The sequence below is a fragment of the Corvus kubaryi genome, unplaced genomic scaffold (assembly GCF_017639235.1).
Source record: "Corvus kubaryi isolate FWS band 111438036 unplaced genomic scaffold, C.kubaryi_AGA036_p1.0 123, whole genome shotgun sequence".
In the NCBI taxonomy this organism is placed as follows: Eukaryota; Metazoa; Chordata; class Aves; order Passeriformes; family Corvidae; genus Corvus; species Corvus kubaryi.
In genome coordinates, this window is record NW_024580658.1 from 1131223 (window position 1) to 1146728 (window position 15506).

General features: G+C 50.9%; 2 protein-coding genes across 6 annotated transcripts in view; both read left to right on the forward strand.

The window, feature by feature from the left end:
• Nucleotides 1-4638, forward strand: part of HOXB7 (homeobox B7) — a 10572-nt gene extending 5934 nt beyond the window's left edge. Inside the window, exons 2-3 of one of the 2 annotated variants that reach the window (XM_042017821.1) lie at nt 475-757; nt 3585-4638. In XM_042017821.1, the coding sequence (XP_041873755.1) occupies nt 475-757; nt 3585-3838 (537 nt within the window). In that variant the 3' untranslated portion in view covers nt 3839-4638. Of the gene's footprint in view, nt 1-6; nt 758-3584 lie in introns of those variants that run through there. The other variant, XM_042017813.1, reaches the window with a different exon arrangement.
• Nucleotides 4639-6724: 2086 nt separating this feature from the next.
• HOXB6 (homeobox B6) overlaps nt 6725-15506 on the forward strand; it is a 9870-nt gene continuing 1088 nt past the window's right edge. Inside the window, exons 1-2 of one of the 4 annotated variants that reach the window (XM_042017771.1) lie at nt 6725-7342; nt 13405-14842. In XM_042017771.1, the coding sequence (XP_041873705.1) occupies nt 14434-14842 (409 nt within the window). In that variant the 5' untranslated portion in view covers nt 6725-7342; nt 13405-14433. Of the gene's footprint in view, nt 7343-9266; nt 14843-15506 lie in introns of those variants that run through there. The other 3 variants (XM_042017780.1, XM_042017789.1, XM_042017799.1) reach the window with 3 other exon arrangements.

Here is a 15506-nt window from a genome sequence, read left to right on the forward strand (position 1 = left end):
CCTTTTCTTTTTTAATTTCCCCCCCCCCCCCTTCTCCCTCGCTCTAAGCTGAAAACTGATTACAGGTTGCTTATCGACTCCAGCACAATTTCACCCCTTCCAGCAGAGATCGTGGAGGGTTTTATATCGCATCAATTATTTATCATATTTTATAAATCCAGCCGCACAGTCCCGTGCCCCCGAGGAGGGGGCGGGCGGCGATTGGCGCCGGCGCAGCCACGTGCCCGCGCGTCACCGGGGCCGGGAGGAAAAAGGCTCCTTTTTGGTGTAAATCTGGACTCTAATTCCGTAATATATCACGGTACCTCGTAAAACCGACACTAAAACGTCCCGACCTACAAATCACCCGGCCAAATTATGAGTTCATTGTATTATGCGAATGCTTTATTTTCTAAATATCAAGCCGCAAGTTCGGTTTTCCCATCCGGAGTCTTTCCCGAGCAAACTTCTTGCGCTTTCGCCTCCAACACCCAGCGAGCGGGGTATGGGGCCGGATCCACGCCTCCCTTCGCCGCCTCCATGCCCGGGCTCTACTCCAGCGGCAGCGCCGTGCACCCCCAGCCCCCCAGCATGTATTCCTCGGGGTACGGCCTGGAGCCCGGCTCCTTCAACATGCACTGTTCCCCTTTCGAGCAAAACCTCTCCATGATGTGCCCGGGAGATGCCTCCAAGCAGAACTGCAGCAAAACGGACCAGAGGGACTCAGATTTGCAAAGCGACAGCAACTTCCGTATCTACCCCTGGATGAGGAGCACAGGTAAGCCCCGGCCTCGCTGAAGAAAGGAGCTCGGGCTTGGGGAGGAGGAGGAGGGGAGGGGGGCTTGGGGGGTGGGGGGAGTGTAAATTATTTGCTGGCGTGCGCGGGGGGTGGCGGAGGGGGAGGGGGGAATTGTCCCCAACTCTTTTCATGACGTTTCACTGAAAACGCGTCTTCAAAAGAGAGAGGGGGAAGAGCCACACACCACCACAACCCCCCCCCGCCCTTCGCTCCAGCCCTCCCCCCCCCTTGCCATAAAGCCATCCTTTTAGCTTTAAATATTTATCGGTGCTGCCGGGGCTGTGTCTGTGCCGTGCAGAAGGCAGTTTGTCTCGGAGGGGACAGACGGAGCTGCAGAAATCATGGCCAGCCCCTTCTTCTCCTCCTGTATTTACAGGCTGCGCTACCCCGTGCAGATAGAGAGATGGATTCGGGGGGGAAACTGTTGATGGGAGGTGCCTTGCGGGCTCGGGTTGTTTTCCTTGAGACGGCCAAAGCTTCATCTGGCAGCCCCTCGCGGTGTCCCGAGCGCTGCGATGTCAGAAACAGCAGCACATCATTCCCTGCTCCACGAAAACCCCGCTCCGCAGGCGGTGACAGCCCGGCCGGGATCGGGATGGAGGGAGGGAGGGATGGAGGGATGGATGGATAGAGTGGGGGCACGTCATGTCCCGAAACCCTCGGGGGAGGCACTTTTGGGGTGCTCAGCGTGGCCCTGCTGGGGGGGCTCCAGGAGCGGCCCCACTCCGGGTCACGCTGCCCCCGCACAGGTCCCAAACCTCCGCGCTGCCTTCAGTGCCCGACGTGCTCCGTCTCAGGGTATTAATGTCAATTAGCAATTAATAAATATCCCTTTTTCCCGCGCGGGAGCGGTCCCGGCGCGGCCCGGCTCCCCCCGGGCTGCCCGGAGCGCACCGGGGCCGGGCTGGGCGCTCCACACCGGGCTCCCCCCGCCCGGAGCTGCCCGTGCCGTGTCCGTGGTCACGCGTGGTGCTGCTCACACCCTTGGGATGCCGAAAAGAGGGAGAAAGGCGATGCTGTCCCGCCTGGGAGCAGGGGGGGACCAGGCGTGAGCTCCTTTTCCAGCCGCCGGATTGCAACTTGAGAGCATCATCCCCGCTCTCCAGCGGCGGAAAAATCCAGGAGAGGGCTTGTTAGGAGAGCTCGGGGGCGAGCGGAGTGCGGCCCAGCCTCCCTGGGAAGCAGAGGAAAAAAGAAAAACAGCGGAGCAGCCAATGCAGAGCGGTTTATGAAGGCAGGAGTTACCCTGGCACTTATTTGGTGGTCAGTTCTTTCCATTACCTGCTCCATAACTCATCCGCTTTTACAGTTGATTTATCAAAGACCAAATATTTCTGGTCGTAAACACTTCATCTCTGCTTTTATCCGACTTTAGATTTAAGAAGCCCCCCCACTCACTCCTCTTTTAGCCGGTGACGCTGCGAGGATCAACACTGGAGAGGCTTTGGAAAGAGAGCAAACCTCAAAAAAACCCCAAAACAACCCCAAAACCTGGATGCTCTGGGATCTGCTGAGCCTAAAACCAGAAAAACTCGACCTGGGGCGTAAAAAGGGGGGTCCCCGCCTTGCCGCCCCCCCTTCCCTTCCCGTTCCTCGTGCCCAGTGCGCGATCCCGCTTGTGGAATTTCATCGGCGAGCAGAGATAGAGTTGTCATCCCCATTCAGCAGCGGTTTATGGCTCTCCCCTCAGCGGATTTTACAACCCGCATTCCACGACCTGCACATTTTTACTTTACAGCTTAGCCCGGGCTATTTTGCCTTTTTTTTTTTTTTTTTTTTTGTTTTCCCCTTTCTCCCTTTTTATTAACGGGATTTTTTTTTTTTAAAAAAAAAAAAAAAAAAAAAAGAGAAAGAAAGAAAGAAAAAGAAAAAAAAAGAAAGAAAGAAGGCTGGTGTTGGGGGGGGGGAAGGGGTGAAGAAGAAGAGGAGTCGGGTGGAATGTGTGGAGGAGAGGCCGAGGGCTGGTGCTCCGGGGAAGAACGTGTTCCACTCCAGATCTACACAGCGTTTACACGGAACGCGGCCCCGCGACCACAAACACCATGTTGTAGAATAATTCCCCATCAGGCTCCAGGAAATGTCGGGTGGAAGGGAGAATCAGGAGCTGGGCCCTTTCCAAACCCTGCTGAAGGCAGCTGGAGGGTGGTGGCGAGCCTGAGGTGAGGGATTGAGGCTCTTCCCGTCTGCACACCCCCAAAAAGAGCAGCCTGGAGGGGGAGAAGCTCCTCTGCAAGGCCCAGAAGTCCCCAAAGTGCCCAAAACATCCCCTGGAATGATTGAGACCATCCCACACCTTCCACGCAGGCATCCCGATGACAGCTTTAGGAGAGGACAAATAGTTGGATTTGTGGAGGTAGCAGATGTCTCTCTCGCTCCGCTCGCCTGTGTTTCCGCACTTATTTCCCCCAAAACATCCCAAATTTCTGGTGTCTGGATGAAAATGAAGGCAGGAACTCGGAGTCTGGCCGGGGCTGGGAGGGCAGGAAACTTTCTGAACTTTGTTGTTGGCTCGGAGGCACCACGAAAAAAAGCACCGAGAGGAAGGGAAATGAGAGCTGGGGTGGTTTGGGGGGCTGAGAACAGCGAGGGTGAGGTGGGGAGAGCCTCGAGCAGAAGGAAAATCCTCAAAATTAAAGGAGAGTTTGGCCCAGGTTGTGCAGGATTTTGCCCCTGGTGGGACTGCAGCGGAGCGGTTCTTGTTGGGCTGCGCCCAGAGGCAAAACCGAGACAAAAAAAAACCGAATTAAAACCCCAAAACCACCTCCCAGAACCCCTCAGCTGACCCCAGTCTGCGTTTATTTCGCAGGAACGGACAGAAAACGCGGCCGCCAGACCTACACCAGGTACCAGACCCTGGAGCTGGAGAAGGAGTTCCACTACAACCGCTACCTGACGAGGAGGAGACGCATCGAGATCGCCCACGCGCTGTGTCTCACCGAGAGACAGATCAAAATCTGGTTCCAGAACCGCCGCATGAAGTGGAAAAAGGAAAATAAAACCGCCTGCCCCGGCTCCAGCGGGCAGGAAAAGCCAGACGCCGAGGACGACGAGGAGGAGTGAAAAGGGGAGAGATGCAGGATGCAGGAAACGAGAGAAGAAAAGGGGGGGAAACACACACACACATTAAAAATAAAAAAAAATAATTAAAAAAAAAGACTATATATAAAAATAAATGATAAGCGCATAAATAATTAAAACCCTAGGAGTGATACGTTGTGTTTGATGACACTGAGAAAAATACTACCTATATAAAGTCTCTTTTTTTTTGTTTGTTTTTTTTTTTTTTGGGTTTTTCTTTTTGTACAATAGAATATCTACCTATTAAATGTGGCTTTAGAGTCAGGATAGACACATTTCTTTCCTCTGTGAGCCTTCCTCTAGCACCAGTAATTTGTAAAGCTCCGTTTGTACTTCGCTGTGTACTTTTTTGGGGGTATGAAGTAACGTGGTCGTGTTTAGCACCTTTAATTTAGAAAATGTGACCCGAAAGCCTGAATGCAAATTACATTTAGCGCGTGTAGTCCTGTACATAATCCGAATTATTATTCCTCCTTCTCCCTGTAACCTCTGTGGTTCTTTTCTCCTTGCGATGCTCTTTTGTCTGTGGGTATTTTTACCTGGGTTCCCTTCGTTGTTCGAGCCTCTACAGGGAAGAAAAAAGAAAAAAAAAAGAGAAAAAGGGAAAAAAAAAAAAGAGAGAGAGAAAAAACCAAGAGGAATTAATATTGTGCTACGTCAAATGTTGTATATCAAAGTAACAGATTATTTAATGGCGGCGCGTTGCTTTTTTATTATTATTATTATTATTTTCCTTCGTCTGTGATTATTATTCTTCGAAATAAAAAGGAGATCTCCAATAATCTACAGCGTGTTGGGTGCCTTCCTCTTCGGCTTATTAAAAACAGCGCAGGTTTTGGAATGGCCTTTTCCCGGGTGAAATAAATGTGATGAAATATCCTTTTTTACCCCGATTTATCACCTAAATTTCTCTCCTTTTCTTTGCGACAGCCAATCCACTCAAAATACTGGTGCTTTTTCAATAGATTTGGCGGATATTCTGAGAAATAATTGATATTCGGGGCTCTGGAAACGCGGGCTGGGCTCTCTTCCCTCTCTCCCTCTGTGATTGCGCTGGGATTATTTCTGGGGAAGATAAAAGCGAGAAAAGAGGGATGTAAAGAACCCAGAATCACCCCAAATAATCTTTCCGCTCCTGGCTTTAATTCTCTTCTTCTCGTAACTAATTTGCACCAACCCGCTCCATTTCGCCATGCCTTTAGCAATTTTATTTATTTATTATTTTCTTTTTAAGGTTCTCCCTCCGCCCTTCAATTACTTTACTGCGGACTGGAACTCTTTCATTAGCACCAAATAATGTTGAGCATCAAAGCGCGCATAAAATAAATTAAAGCAATTAAACGCAGGGAAGAGGGAGAGAGAGAGAAAAAAAAAATCTAAAAAATCAACAACGCAAAACAAAAGGCGAGTAAATTTAAGCACTTGCGCCTCCGCCGCCCTCTCCCCGCCCTGGTTATTTATTTATTTATTTCTTCGTTTATTTATTTATTTCCACTGCGCATAAAGACGCGGATTCCTCCCGCGGAGGCTCGACGGAATTTACTCCACGAATCGCGCAAGATGCAGAGGGAAGGGAATAATAATTAAAAAAAAAAAAAAAAAAGAAAAAGCCAAACAGCAACTCGGGGAGCTCTGGAAGGACTTGGCGGTGGCAGCTCTGCACCTTCCCCCTTCCTCCCCTCCTTTCCTCGCTCCTTTCCCACCTCCCACCACCCCCAGATGATTTCGTGCCCCGATAAAGGCGCGGCGCATCCCCGAGCAGCGTTTTTTCCCCCAAAATAAGGCGCCACGTCAAGGATCTGCGCGCCCCCACATTCGCTGCTGCCGCCGCCTGCCCTAATTATGGAAAGCCCGTTATTAAAGGGATCAGTTCTGCTGGCTTCTGCACGCCGAAATTCCCATTTCAAGGGGGAAATGGAGGGAAAATTCCCTTTTTTCCTTGGTGAACCCCCTTGGTGCAGCCCCTTCTTAAGAGCGCTGCGTGCAGAGCACGGTGAGGGGGGGAAAATAAATAAAAAATAGAAGCCATTCCAGAAATTTCCCGCCCCTCTCCTGCTCCTGGACTGCAGTGGCTCGGCTGGAGCAGCCCCCCCTCTCCCGGGCCGGACCTCTGCGCTTGGGGGGCAAGCGGGAATTGAGGGGAATTCCAGGGAAAAAAAGGCAAAGAGAGGCAGAGCGAGGCTTTAATCAGGCAGGGGGTGAGCGGTGGGGTGACCCACCTGGCCGGAGCACCCCCAAACCCCGCCCCGGGCGACAGCGGGGGCACGGAGGGGACCCGGGCTGGATCCCGGGGGCTCCCGGGGGGGGGTTTTGGCCACCGAGAGCCCCCCAAGGCAGCGACCCCGCCGGCTCCGCTCTGCCCGGAGCATGGGCACCCCCGGCCACGCTTTTATTGCCTTTATTCCCCTCTTCCACACCCCCCCCCCGAAACCTCCTGATCGCCCCTTGCAGCCGAAAGGATCCCAGTTGCGCCCGAAAAGAGGGAAAGGCGTCCAAAATCCCTGCGAACCCCACTGTTTTACTGTGCCTTTCCCCCATTTAAAAGGCAACCCAAACCTCCAGCTCTTTATTCTGGGGGGGTTTCATTGTTCCGAATATGACGCGTTCTTCAATTTTTTCTCCCCAACGACCCCCCCATATCCAAGCCAGGGGTGGGGTGGGGGGCGGAAAAAAAAAAAAATCCCCGAACCCCTTTTTCATATTCTTTTATTTTTGGTAAAAAAAAAAAAAAAAGATGGCGGCTAAGAAAAAGACTGCTGTTAAACCGGTCATGAAGAAATGCAATAAATTCCTTGTTGTTTTATGAAAATTTACAACTTTGTGATAGAACTTTATGAGTGGCTGGGTTCTGGGATTGGCCAGAGCCGGTCATGTGGACTGCTAACCGTGAACATGAACTTTTTATTATTTCCCATGTGGTTATATTGCACCATTCTTCTGTCCGCTGCACCTTGGGTCGGATCAGTGTCCTCTATAGGGCTCTCGCCTCTTTACATTTTTTTACTTTTGTGTATAAGCTCGGCAGGGCTAAAACAGGGCAGAGGGGAGGGGGGGGCCGCCTGAACGCGCACCCACACGCACCCATAGGCACCCACCTCCGCTCCCGCGCGCGTAGCAACAGAGTTATATCCATTTTTAATTTTTTTTTTTAATTATCATAATAATTTTTTCAATTTTTTTTTTTCAATTCCCCCCCCCCCCCCCTCCAAAAAATCCCACTCCCAATTTTGCCCGCCGCTTTGGGATCTCAGTAATAATGGAAGGGCAGAGGAGATTCTGCACGAGGAGTGGAGGCTCTCGTTTTTTCAGAGGGGGAAGTTGCTCCGTTTTCCGGGCAAGTGACAGAAATGCAAGAAGCTCTCACGAGTCAGAGAGGCGATCGACGGCTCTCAGGTTGGGACAATATTTGTCAGCCAACAGATAAGCAAACGCTTATCTCTCCTTCCCCAAACGTTGCACTCATGCCACAGAAATGGACGTCAAAAGGTAAGGGAAAAATACGTTTCTCTTCATTTGTTATTATTATTATTATTATTATTATTATTTCTTTTTTTGCAATGAGGAAATGTATTTGTCAAGCTGCCTTTTTTTCCCCCCTATTTCATCCCCATCTCCTTCTGCCCGGGGAGGAGGTGGTGGGGGGGAAGAAAAAGGGTGGGGTGATGCAGAAGGGAGGCATTGGAAGAAATTCAAGGTGGTGGGAATCTGTTTAAGCGGCAATTTCACCCGAAAAAAAAAAAAAAGTGGAGCTTAGAGGTGAGGAAAAGAGAAGAGAGCGAGAGAAAGAAAGGTGGAAGAAAGGGGAAAGAAAGAAATCGAGAGGGGGAAAGGAAGAAATAATGAAAGAAAAAAGGGAAAAAGAGAAGGAGGAAAGAAAAAAGGGAGGAAAAAATTAAGAAAAGAAAGAGGAAATAGGAAGAAAAATGAAATAACGGACTAAGAAGGATAAAAATGAAGCCTTGTAAGGTCACCTGGAGATAGCAGACTTGGAATGAAGGATTTTGCAGCAGCTCGCTGACGGAGACTTTTAGACACTGCCTTTAAAAAACACCAAGCCCTTTGTGGGCAGTTGTCGCGTTTTATTTTGGGGTTTTTTTTCCTCCCCCTCGCAGAATCTCGTGCCAGTTTTCTCGTCTTCAGGCGAGCCCAGTAATTTGGCGAAGTTTCTGTGGAAGCCGGTTGGGTTTTGCGTTGCTCTCCAGGGTCATTATTATGTGGGTGGTTTCTTCGCAGAGAGGGCAGCTCGCGGAAATCCGGTTCTGAAAATTAGTGTTTAAAAAAAAAAAAAAACCAAACCAAACCAACACAAAAAAAAAAAAAAAAAAGGAGGGGAAAAAAAAAAAAAAGAGAAGAGAGAGAGAAAAAAAAATAAGAAGAAGAATGAAGCCAACCCAGAGCGCAGCGCTCTCATTGTAATTTTTTTTCCCCCTCAACTCCCAAATGAAGCTGACGTTGGGAAGCAATAAAGCTCCTTGGATTTTAATTGCGTTCTGCAGTGGTAACGTGGCTTTACGGCTTTCCCGGCTTGGGTTTCAGCCCCACGCCAGGTTCTGCGCAAATCGCTCTCTCCTTTCAGATCCCATGCCCCAAGCCTCGCTTGTCTTTAAAGGAAATATTTGTCCGGAGGTGCCGGTCGGTTTAAATCTCTTTTAATTTTTTTTTTTTTCCCCCTCAATATTTCAAGGGTGGGTTTTGAAATATTGTGTTAATTGCTACTGTTACGAGGTGATTCTTAAATAAGATAATGAAAGAGCCTGTGCGTGCGGAGCGAGATGGAGTAAGAGGAGATTCATTACTTAAGCATAAACCATTTTATGACGTGACGATTCATCTCATCTGAACTGACTGAGCCCGAATATTGTGTGCACGAGAGTAAATGATCGCGAGCCGTGGAAGTAATAAACAGAGAGACATTTTTAAAAGCTGTTTCTTTCCCGAACCTGTTACATTTTTCATCAATCACGAGGAGGCGAGGAAAGAAATGAATGCGGGTTCAGTCTCCTGTTCTCCCTTTCCCCCCCAATCTTTTCGCGGTGGTTTTGGGGTTTTTTGTTTTTCCTTTCCTACTCGTGTGGGGGGATGAAAACAAAAAAATTAGAAGCAAATAATTTAATTGAAAAACCTCGCTCCGGAATGCTTTTGTGCCGATTCTTCCACACCGCGCGTGGACAACCACTTGTGGAACCCACGCACCTCCCTGCGGGGAAGGGCTTTTTCACCATTTCACGGCGGCGCGGGGCGAGAGGGGAACCTCACGCGGGGGGTGTGATTTGGGGGTGTTCCCCGCTGCTGGCCGCTCTCCCCTGTTGCCATCCCGCTCGCTGATTTAGGGAAAAGGGAATAAAACCTCCTCCAGGGCGGCCACCCCCCGCCGCGCGTCCCTCCGGGCGCCGCCGCCGCCGCCGCGCCGCGGGACTCGCCCATTCCCCGCCGTCTGCTGCCATCTACCGTCGGCGGCGGCGGCCGGCGGCTCCCGGGGGGCTCCCCGCAGCCCCGAGCCCCCTCCCAGGGGGTCCTCACCCGGCCTGGCCTCCCCTCGCCTCGACCCGCAGCCCCCCGAGGGAGCGCGGCCGCGCCGCGCCCTGCGCGCCTGCTGTAAGACGGGAGCGGTGCTTTTGCCTCCTGTGGGTGTTATCGGGGTGTTTTCGCCTCAAAGTGGGTGGAAAGACAGATTTGGGCGCCCTCAGGGGAGGTTTGGACGATCCCCATGCGTTTTTCCATCTGAGCATCCCCAAACCTGCGCCGAGCGCTCCCAAATCCCTCGGCCTCGCATCCCTCGGTGCGCGCCCATCCCGCGGCGGCTGCGCGCTGGCCGAGCGCGGACGCGGGCGGGGATGCTGTCAAACGCGGCGGAATCGTGACGCTCGAGGCGAGGCGAGCTGGGGGGGCCGGCCGTGGTTTGGCAGCTCGTCATAAAAAAAAAAAAAAAAAAAATTAATAAAAGGCAGAGGAGCTTTTATGTCTTTGTGGCTCGCAGTGGCCACTTCGGGCTCTGGCAGAGATGTGTCCAGGCGTGCGCGAGGGGCTGAGGTGGTTGCTGGGGACAGGGGCAGACGAGGGGTCACTTTTAAGTTACTGTAGGCTCTGGAGGGACAATGCGTGCCTGTTATTTTAAAAGGTTCCTCTCTCCCCCCCTTCCCTCCCGCTCGCTTTCTCCCTTCTCGTTTTCTCCTTCTGCCACGCAGTTTCCTGGCAACTGTTTACGTCTGGAATAAGGGACGTTTTCCCCCAAGAAAGTGACGTGCCCAGAACCTCTGGGGCGGTGGCGGGGGGGGAAAGAAATCAAAACCAAAACAAAACAAAATGAAAAAGGAGAGGAATAAAAGTTTCTCTGCTTTGACCAGCAAGAGCCATGATTAACTTGTTCCATGCTGTAATTCCCAACACCCCCAGCACTCGCTTCCCGCATTACACCAGACCCGTCTCGCCTTTCCCTCCCCTTCTCCCTGCTCTCCCCACATCATTTGATTCCCCCCTCTCCCCTCCCCGGGAGTTGCCTTCGCGGAAATATTCGGGTCTGGACGCATTTGGGTTCCCTCAATGTCCCCTTCTCCCTCTGCTTCCCCCTGCCTTCCCCCTCCCCCTTTTTTTATTTTCTTGTTAATAATTAGCCGCACTCCTTAATGGAACAATGGTAGATTATTATTGCTTCTTTCCAAAGCTCCCATTAACAAGGTTATTATGCACTGCACGGGAAGTCAGGTAAATTAAACTTAAATTGCTGGAAATTAAGTTTCAGGCGGTTTTGCGCAGGGAGAGCGGGGTTTGTTTTTTTTTTTTTTTTTACACCTTCGGGGGTCATTGTTTTAAATACTCCAAGCCTGAAGCTCGTGGCTGCGCCGGGTTTATTTTCCGAAGTGATTTTGGGTGTGCAGGAGCGTTACGGGGCAGGCTCCACTGCTGCCAATGGCTTTCTATGTCTGAGTTCCAAGAACAAGGGGTTTTTTCAACTGTTTTCGTGCTGTTGGCTTGACTTTATGGCCGCAATAAGTCCCTCGGTGGGGAAACCCCCGCTGTGTTCTCACTTCAGAAGGGTCGGGAATTCCAGCTCCCCAGGAAAAAAAAAAAAAAAAAAAAAAAGAAAAAAAAAAGGAGAGTTTCATTTTTTATTGGAACCAACTGCACTGAACTTTCCACCACCAAGTTGCGAGCGGCTTCAGCTTTCACACAAGCCACGCTCTGTTCTGTTGGCCTGGCGAAATATTTGGGTGTTGTTTTAATCCCCTCATCTCTCTGCTCTGCCGGGATTGAGGCGCTGCTGGCCAGCAAAGCCAAGGGGCAAAAAGCGGGACCTTCCTGGGCAGAGAACCGGGCTTGTCCATACCCGAAATACTTCTCTTTATCTTTATTTCCGCCCTGACCCTTGAGTGATGCCTGTCAGGAGGGGAAAGCCGCAGTTAAATCTGTTATTGCACCTTCTGGTGCCTCCCGCAAGTTCCCCGCTTTATTGCTCCTTCTTAGCAGACCTTGCGTCTGGTTTTTTGGGGTTTTTGTTTTGAGGAGATGAGGCCAAAATCTGATTAAAGACGCTCCCATCGGTGCCCTCAAAGCCCAGTTTAACTTCAGGGCTACTGTCTGAGCCGTCTCCAGCCTTTATTGCTCCCTCCCGCCTGAGCTGGGGCGGCAGAGGCGTCCAAAATAAATATATTCGCCAAATCCGCCTCAGATTTACTCGGGACTTCAGGCGGGAGGGCGTCTGTGCAACAGCTCCGCCAACGACCCGGCGGTTTAAATTTTAAATTCCGTCCTTAAAGCCCTCGGACCGGGGATGGAAACCACCCCTGCGCCAAACACTCAATTCTGGGAGATTTAGTGCGCTTTAAGACCCCTGCTCGTATTTAAATGTATCATAGGTGGCAAATCAATTACACCGCGGGCCTGACCCTCGGGAAGATGAAAACTATGACAGGCTTTGGGTTTTGGGGTTTTTTTTCCACCTTGGGAATCAAGTTTTCCTCTTTTCCTGCCCCAAATAACCATCTGTAGGGTCGGCCTTGGGAGAGGAAAGATTTTTTTAATGTGCAGAGATGTCAGCAATACGCAATTAGCGAGCGGCCAGCTTCAATTAGTGCGTTTTTATTTTCTTTTAAAACCTGGCTCGTCCAGCCACGCACAGAGCCTCTTTCAACCACAAATTATTATAACGAGCAGCGTCGAGATCTGGGGCCGTGAGATTTTTTTTTTTTTTTCCTTTTTCTTTGTGCTTTCCCAAACTATTTCGAGGGATTTATTTGCAGAGCAATCGCGAGGAGTGGCGGAAAAACAGGAGGGCAAACATTTTTCCGGCAGATTGTACTCACGCGCTGGGCTATCAGGACATCCCATTTCTCTGCCCAAAATTTGCATGCGGGGCTGCTCGCGCCTGATAATCGCCGGGTTTTGCAGAGCCACAAATATTGCGTAACTCATCAAATGGATGAGCTGCTCGGCTCCTGCAAAGCGGTTCACTTCAGCCTCTCATCCCAGGTTTTTTCCTTTTTTTCCCCCCTTTTTTCCCCCCTTTTTTTTCCCTCCCCTCTTCTTCTCTACTCATCTTTCCCTCTCAATCCCACTCTCTCTTTTTTTTTTCCTTTTTCCCCGATGTTTTTTCCCCCTCGCATCCCAATAAAGCCGATCTACGCAAGTTTGGGTCCATTCCGCACACAAAGGGAAACTCTGCAAGAACAAATATAAGAGATATCAGTCAAGGAGGGGGGTGGCGGATGGAAAACGACTTCCTCTGCGTGGTATTTCCTTGAATTATAAGGATTACGTCGCGGCCGAGATGTTCATCGCAGCCGTGGCATGAAACAATCTTGGCTTGGCTGCTGTAAACACGATGTTTAAAATAAATTAGCTCGTAAAAAGATCCCGCTTTTCCGAGGCACTTCAAGCTCTGTCAGAGGCAACCGCGTTGGCAGCTCCGCGGCCGCCGTGTAAGACATGTAATTCTAGATTTGTGGCGCACACATTCACAGATTCGAGGTATTTCAGCCCCGACAGACAGATGGTTACAAATTCGGACAGGAAACAAACCCTTGATAAAACGCCACGGATCGGGGGGACGCTGCTGGGGTTAATTTAGGTGGATTTTCTTTTTCTTTTTTTTTCTTTTTCTTTTTTTTTTTCATTTTTTTTTCCTTTTGGCCGTGTCTTTCTGCTGCTTTGACTTTGATTTTCCTCCTTGAAAAGCAAAAAAAAAAAAAAAAGGCCACGGGCAGAGCTCCAACCCCACCTTGAGCCAGCGAGGAGCTCAGGGGGGGATGCGCAGGTAGAGCCAAGCGAGGAAATCCGGGCGAACCGGGAGAGGCAAAGAAAAGAAAAAACCAGAGCAAAGTGGAGCTTCCAGGGCGACGGGGACTTTCGGTGTTACCCTTTGCAGGGGCTCAACTTGGCCAAAAATCGGTGTTTTGTGGTGGGGACGGGCTCGAAGGGGGGGACGCGGACCCTGCGCACCTCCAGGCACCGTCACAGCGCCAGCTCTGCTCTCCTTAAACCCCCCCGCGAGCTCCCGATCGGTAGCGATCAATAAACTCCGCTTTTCACCCTAACCCAAGGCTCTTTTTTAGCCATAAAAGGTCGGGCTTGGATCTGGTATTAACAAAAAAACGCAAGAGGGCACAATGCGGTGCCGGCCACCGGAGGAGAGCGGGATTTAGCCAAAGGAGAAAGGAAATACTTCGATTTTCCATTTATCTCCCGAGCGCGGAGCTTTTGCAGCAACAAGAAAAGTGGGAAGATGCGGTAGAGGCAGAGCGAAGGTTGGGTTCAAGCGGGCGCAGCTTTGCTGAGCGGGGAGCGCTAATCTGTGGTAATTAGCCAAGCGCGGAGCGAGAGAAGTTGTCAAAACCTATTTCTCCTCACAGAGCAAACCCAACTCAGTCACCGCGGCGGGGTCTCCTCCTTGCAAACTTCACGCAAAAAACTTTTAATTTCATTTTTCCTCCCCTTTTCCCCCCACCCTGTTTTATTGAACTCCGGCGGAGTAGCCGGACATTTCAGGACGGTTCGCAAACGCGAGGGGTTAAAGTTTTGGCAATGCGAGTAATTAACTTTTTTCTTTCCTCCCCCCGCTCCACACACTTCCAGCGGGTATCTGGACACGTTTTTATGGGAGTAAATATAAAGATACAGGCGCTCACACCGCCATCCGCGCGGACGGGCGCTCCACACCCCCGCGCCGAGCTCCGGGGGAGGGAGGAAGAGGGGAGGGAGAGGAGGAGGGGGGGGGACCACACGTTTATTTATTTATGAAGCTCGCAGCGCGCCGGGAATGTTTCTTTCGGCAGATATTATATATTTGGTTAAGGGGGTGCCTTTCTGTTGTTTAAAAGGGAGGGAAAAAGGGGGTGGATGGTTTGTTCTTGGGGTCCCTGGTGCAATCTCAGCTCCTCATGGGTGCTATTTTGCAACCTCAGGCGCCTGCTATTGGTCAGCCCATGATCAGATGGTTGTATTTCCTTGTGTCCCTCGCTGGCACCACGCCATCTCCCTTCAGCTAAAACCCAATCTCCGATATACTACTAATAGCTAAACCACTTGGACTATAAAACACAACAAATCATAAAGCCGGGCAAGGACGGCAAAGGCTCCTTCCAATGAGTTCTTATTTTGTCAACTCGACCTTCCCGGTGAGCCTGGCGGCGGGGCAGGAGCCCTTCCTGGGACAGATCCCGCTGTATCCCTCGGGCTATGCGGATCCTTTGAGGCACTACCCCAGCACCTATGGAGCCACGGGCGTCCAGGAGAAGGGCTACACCTCCTCTCCTTACTACCAGCAGAGCAACGGAGCCTACGGCCGCGGCTCCGCCTGTGACTATGGGGCCGGCGGGTTTTTCAGGGAGAAGGACCCTGCGTGCGCCCCTCCCAGCCTGGACGAGGTGCCCTTCGCCCCCGAGCCGCGCAAGTCGGACTGCGCGCAGAGCAAAACTGTGTTCGGAGAGAGCGAGGAGCAAAAGTGTTCCGCGCCGGTTTACCCCTGGATGCAGCGGATGAACTCTTGCAATAGTGAGTTTACTCTTTTACAGAAATAAATACATCAATCTCCTCCCCCCCTTTCTTATTTGTTACCGCCAGGGAGAGAGAGAGAGAGCGAGCGAGCGAGGGAAGCAGGAGGAAGGTTCACTTTAGAGCCCAAACTTCCAGCGGGGGAACTTGGGCGACGTGAGAGGCTCCAAGTTGCTCGTGACACGCACCAAAACTTCCCACCGCTCCAGTCTTTTCTCCCCCCCCGCCCCTAGTTAACTATTTTTTTTTTTCTTTGCCACATTCCAGTTTGCGTGTCACTCAGCTACAGCGATTTGTCTCTGTCTCTGCCCCACACGCACAGGGAGATATCTTTTCTAAATCAGATCTGGATGACTTTACACACACAGCCCGACCCACACCCCCACGCAGCTCCCTCTCCCTCCGACCCGCAGTTAAATGATAGAAAAGTGTTTAAATATTTGAAGGGAGACGGTTACATTTTTAATGCAACTCGCACGTAATGAAAAGTCTGCCTGGAGAGGATTATTTTTTTTCATCCCCCCCCCCCCCCCCGGTGATATATGACTTCTTTAAGTGCTGTTTCCTCAATCTGAATTATAATAATAAAAAAAAAAAAAAAAGAAAAAAAGAAAAAGAAAAGGGGGGGGGGGGGGAAAAAAAAAAAAATAAAAGGCTCCCTACT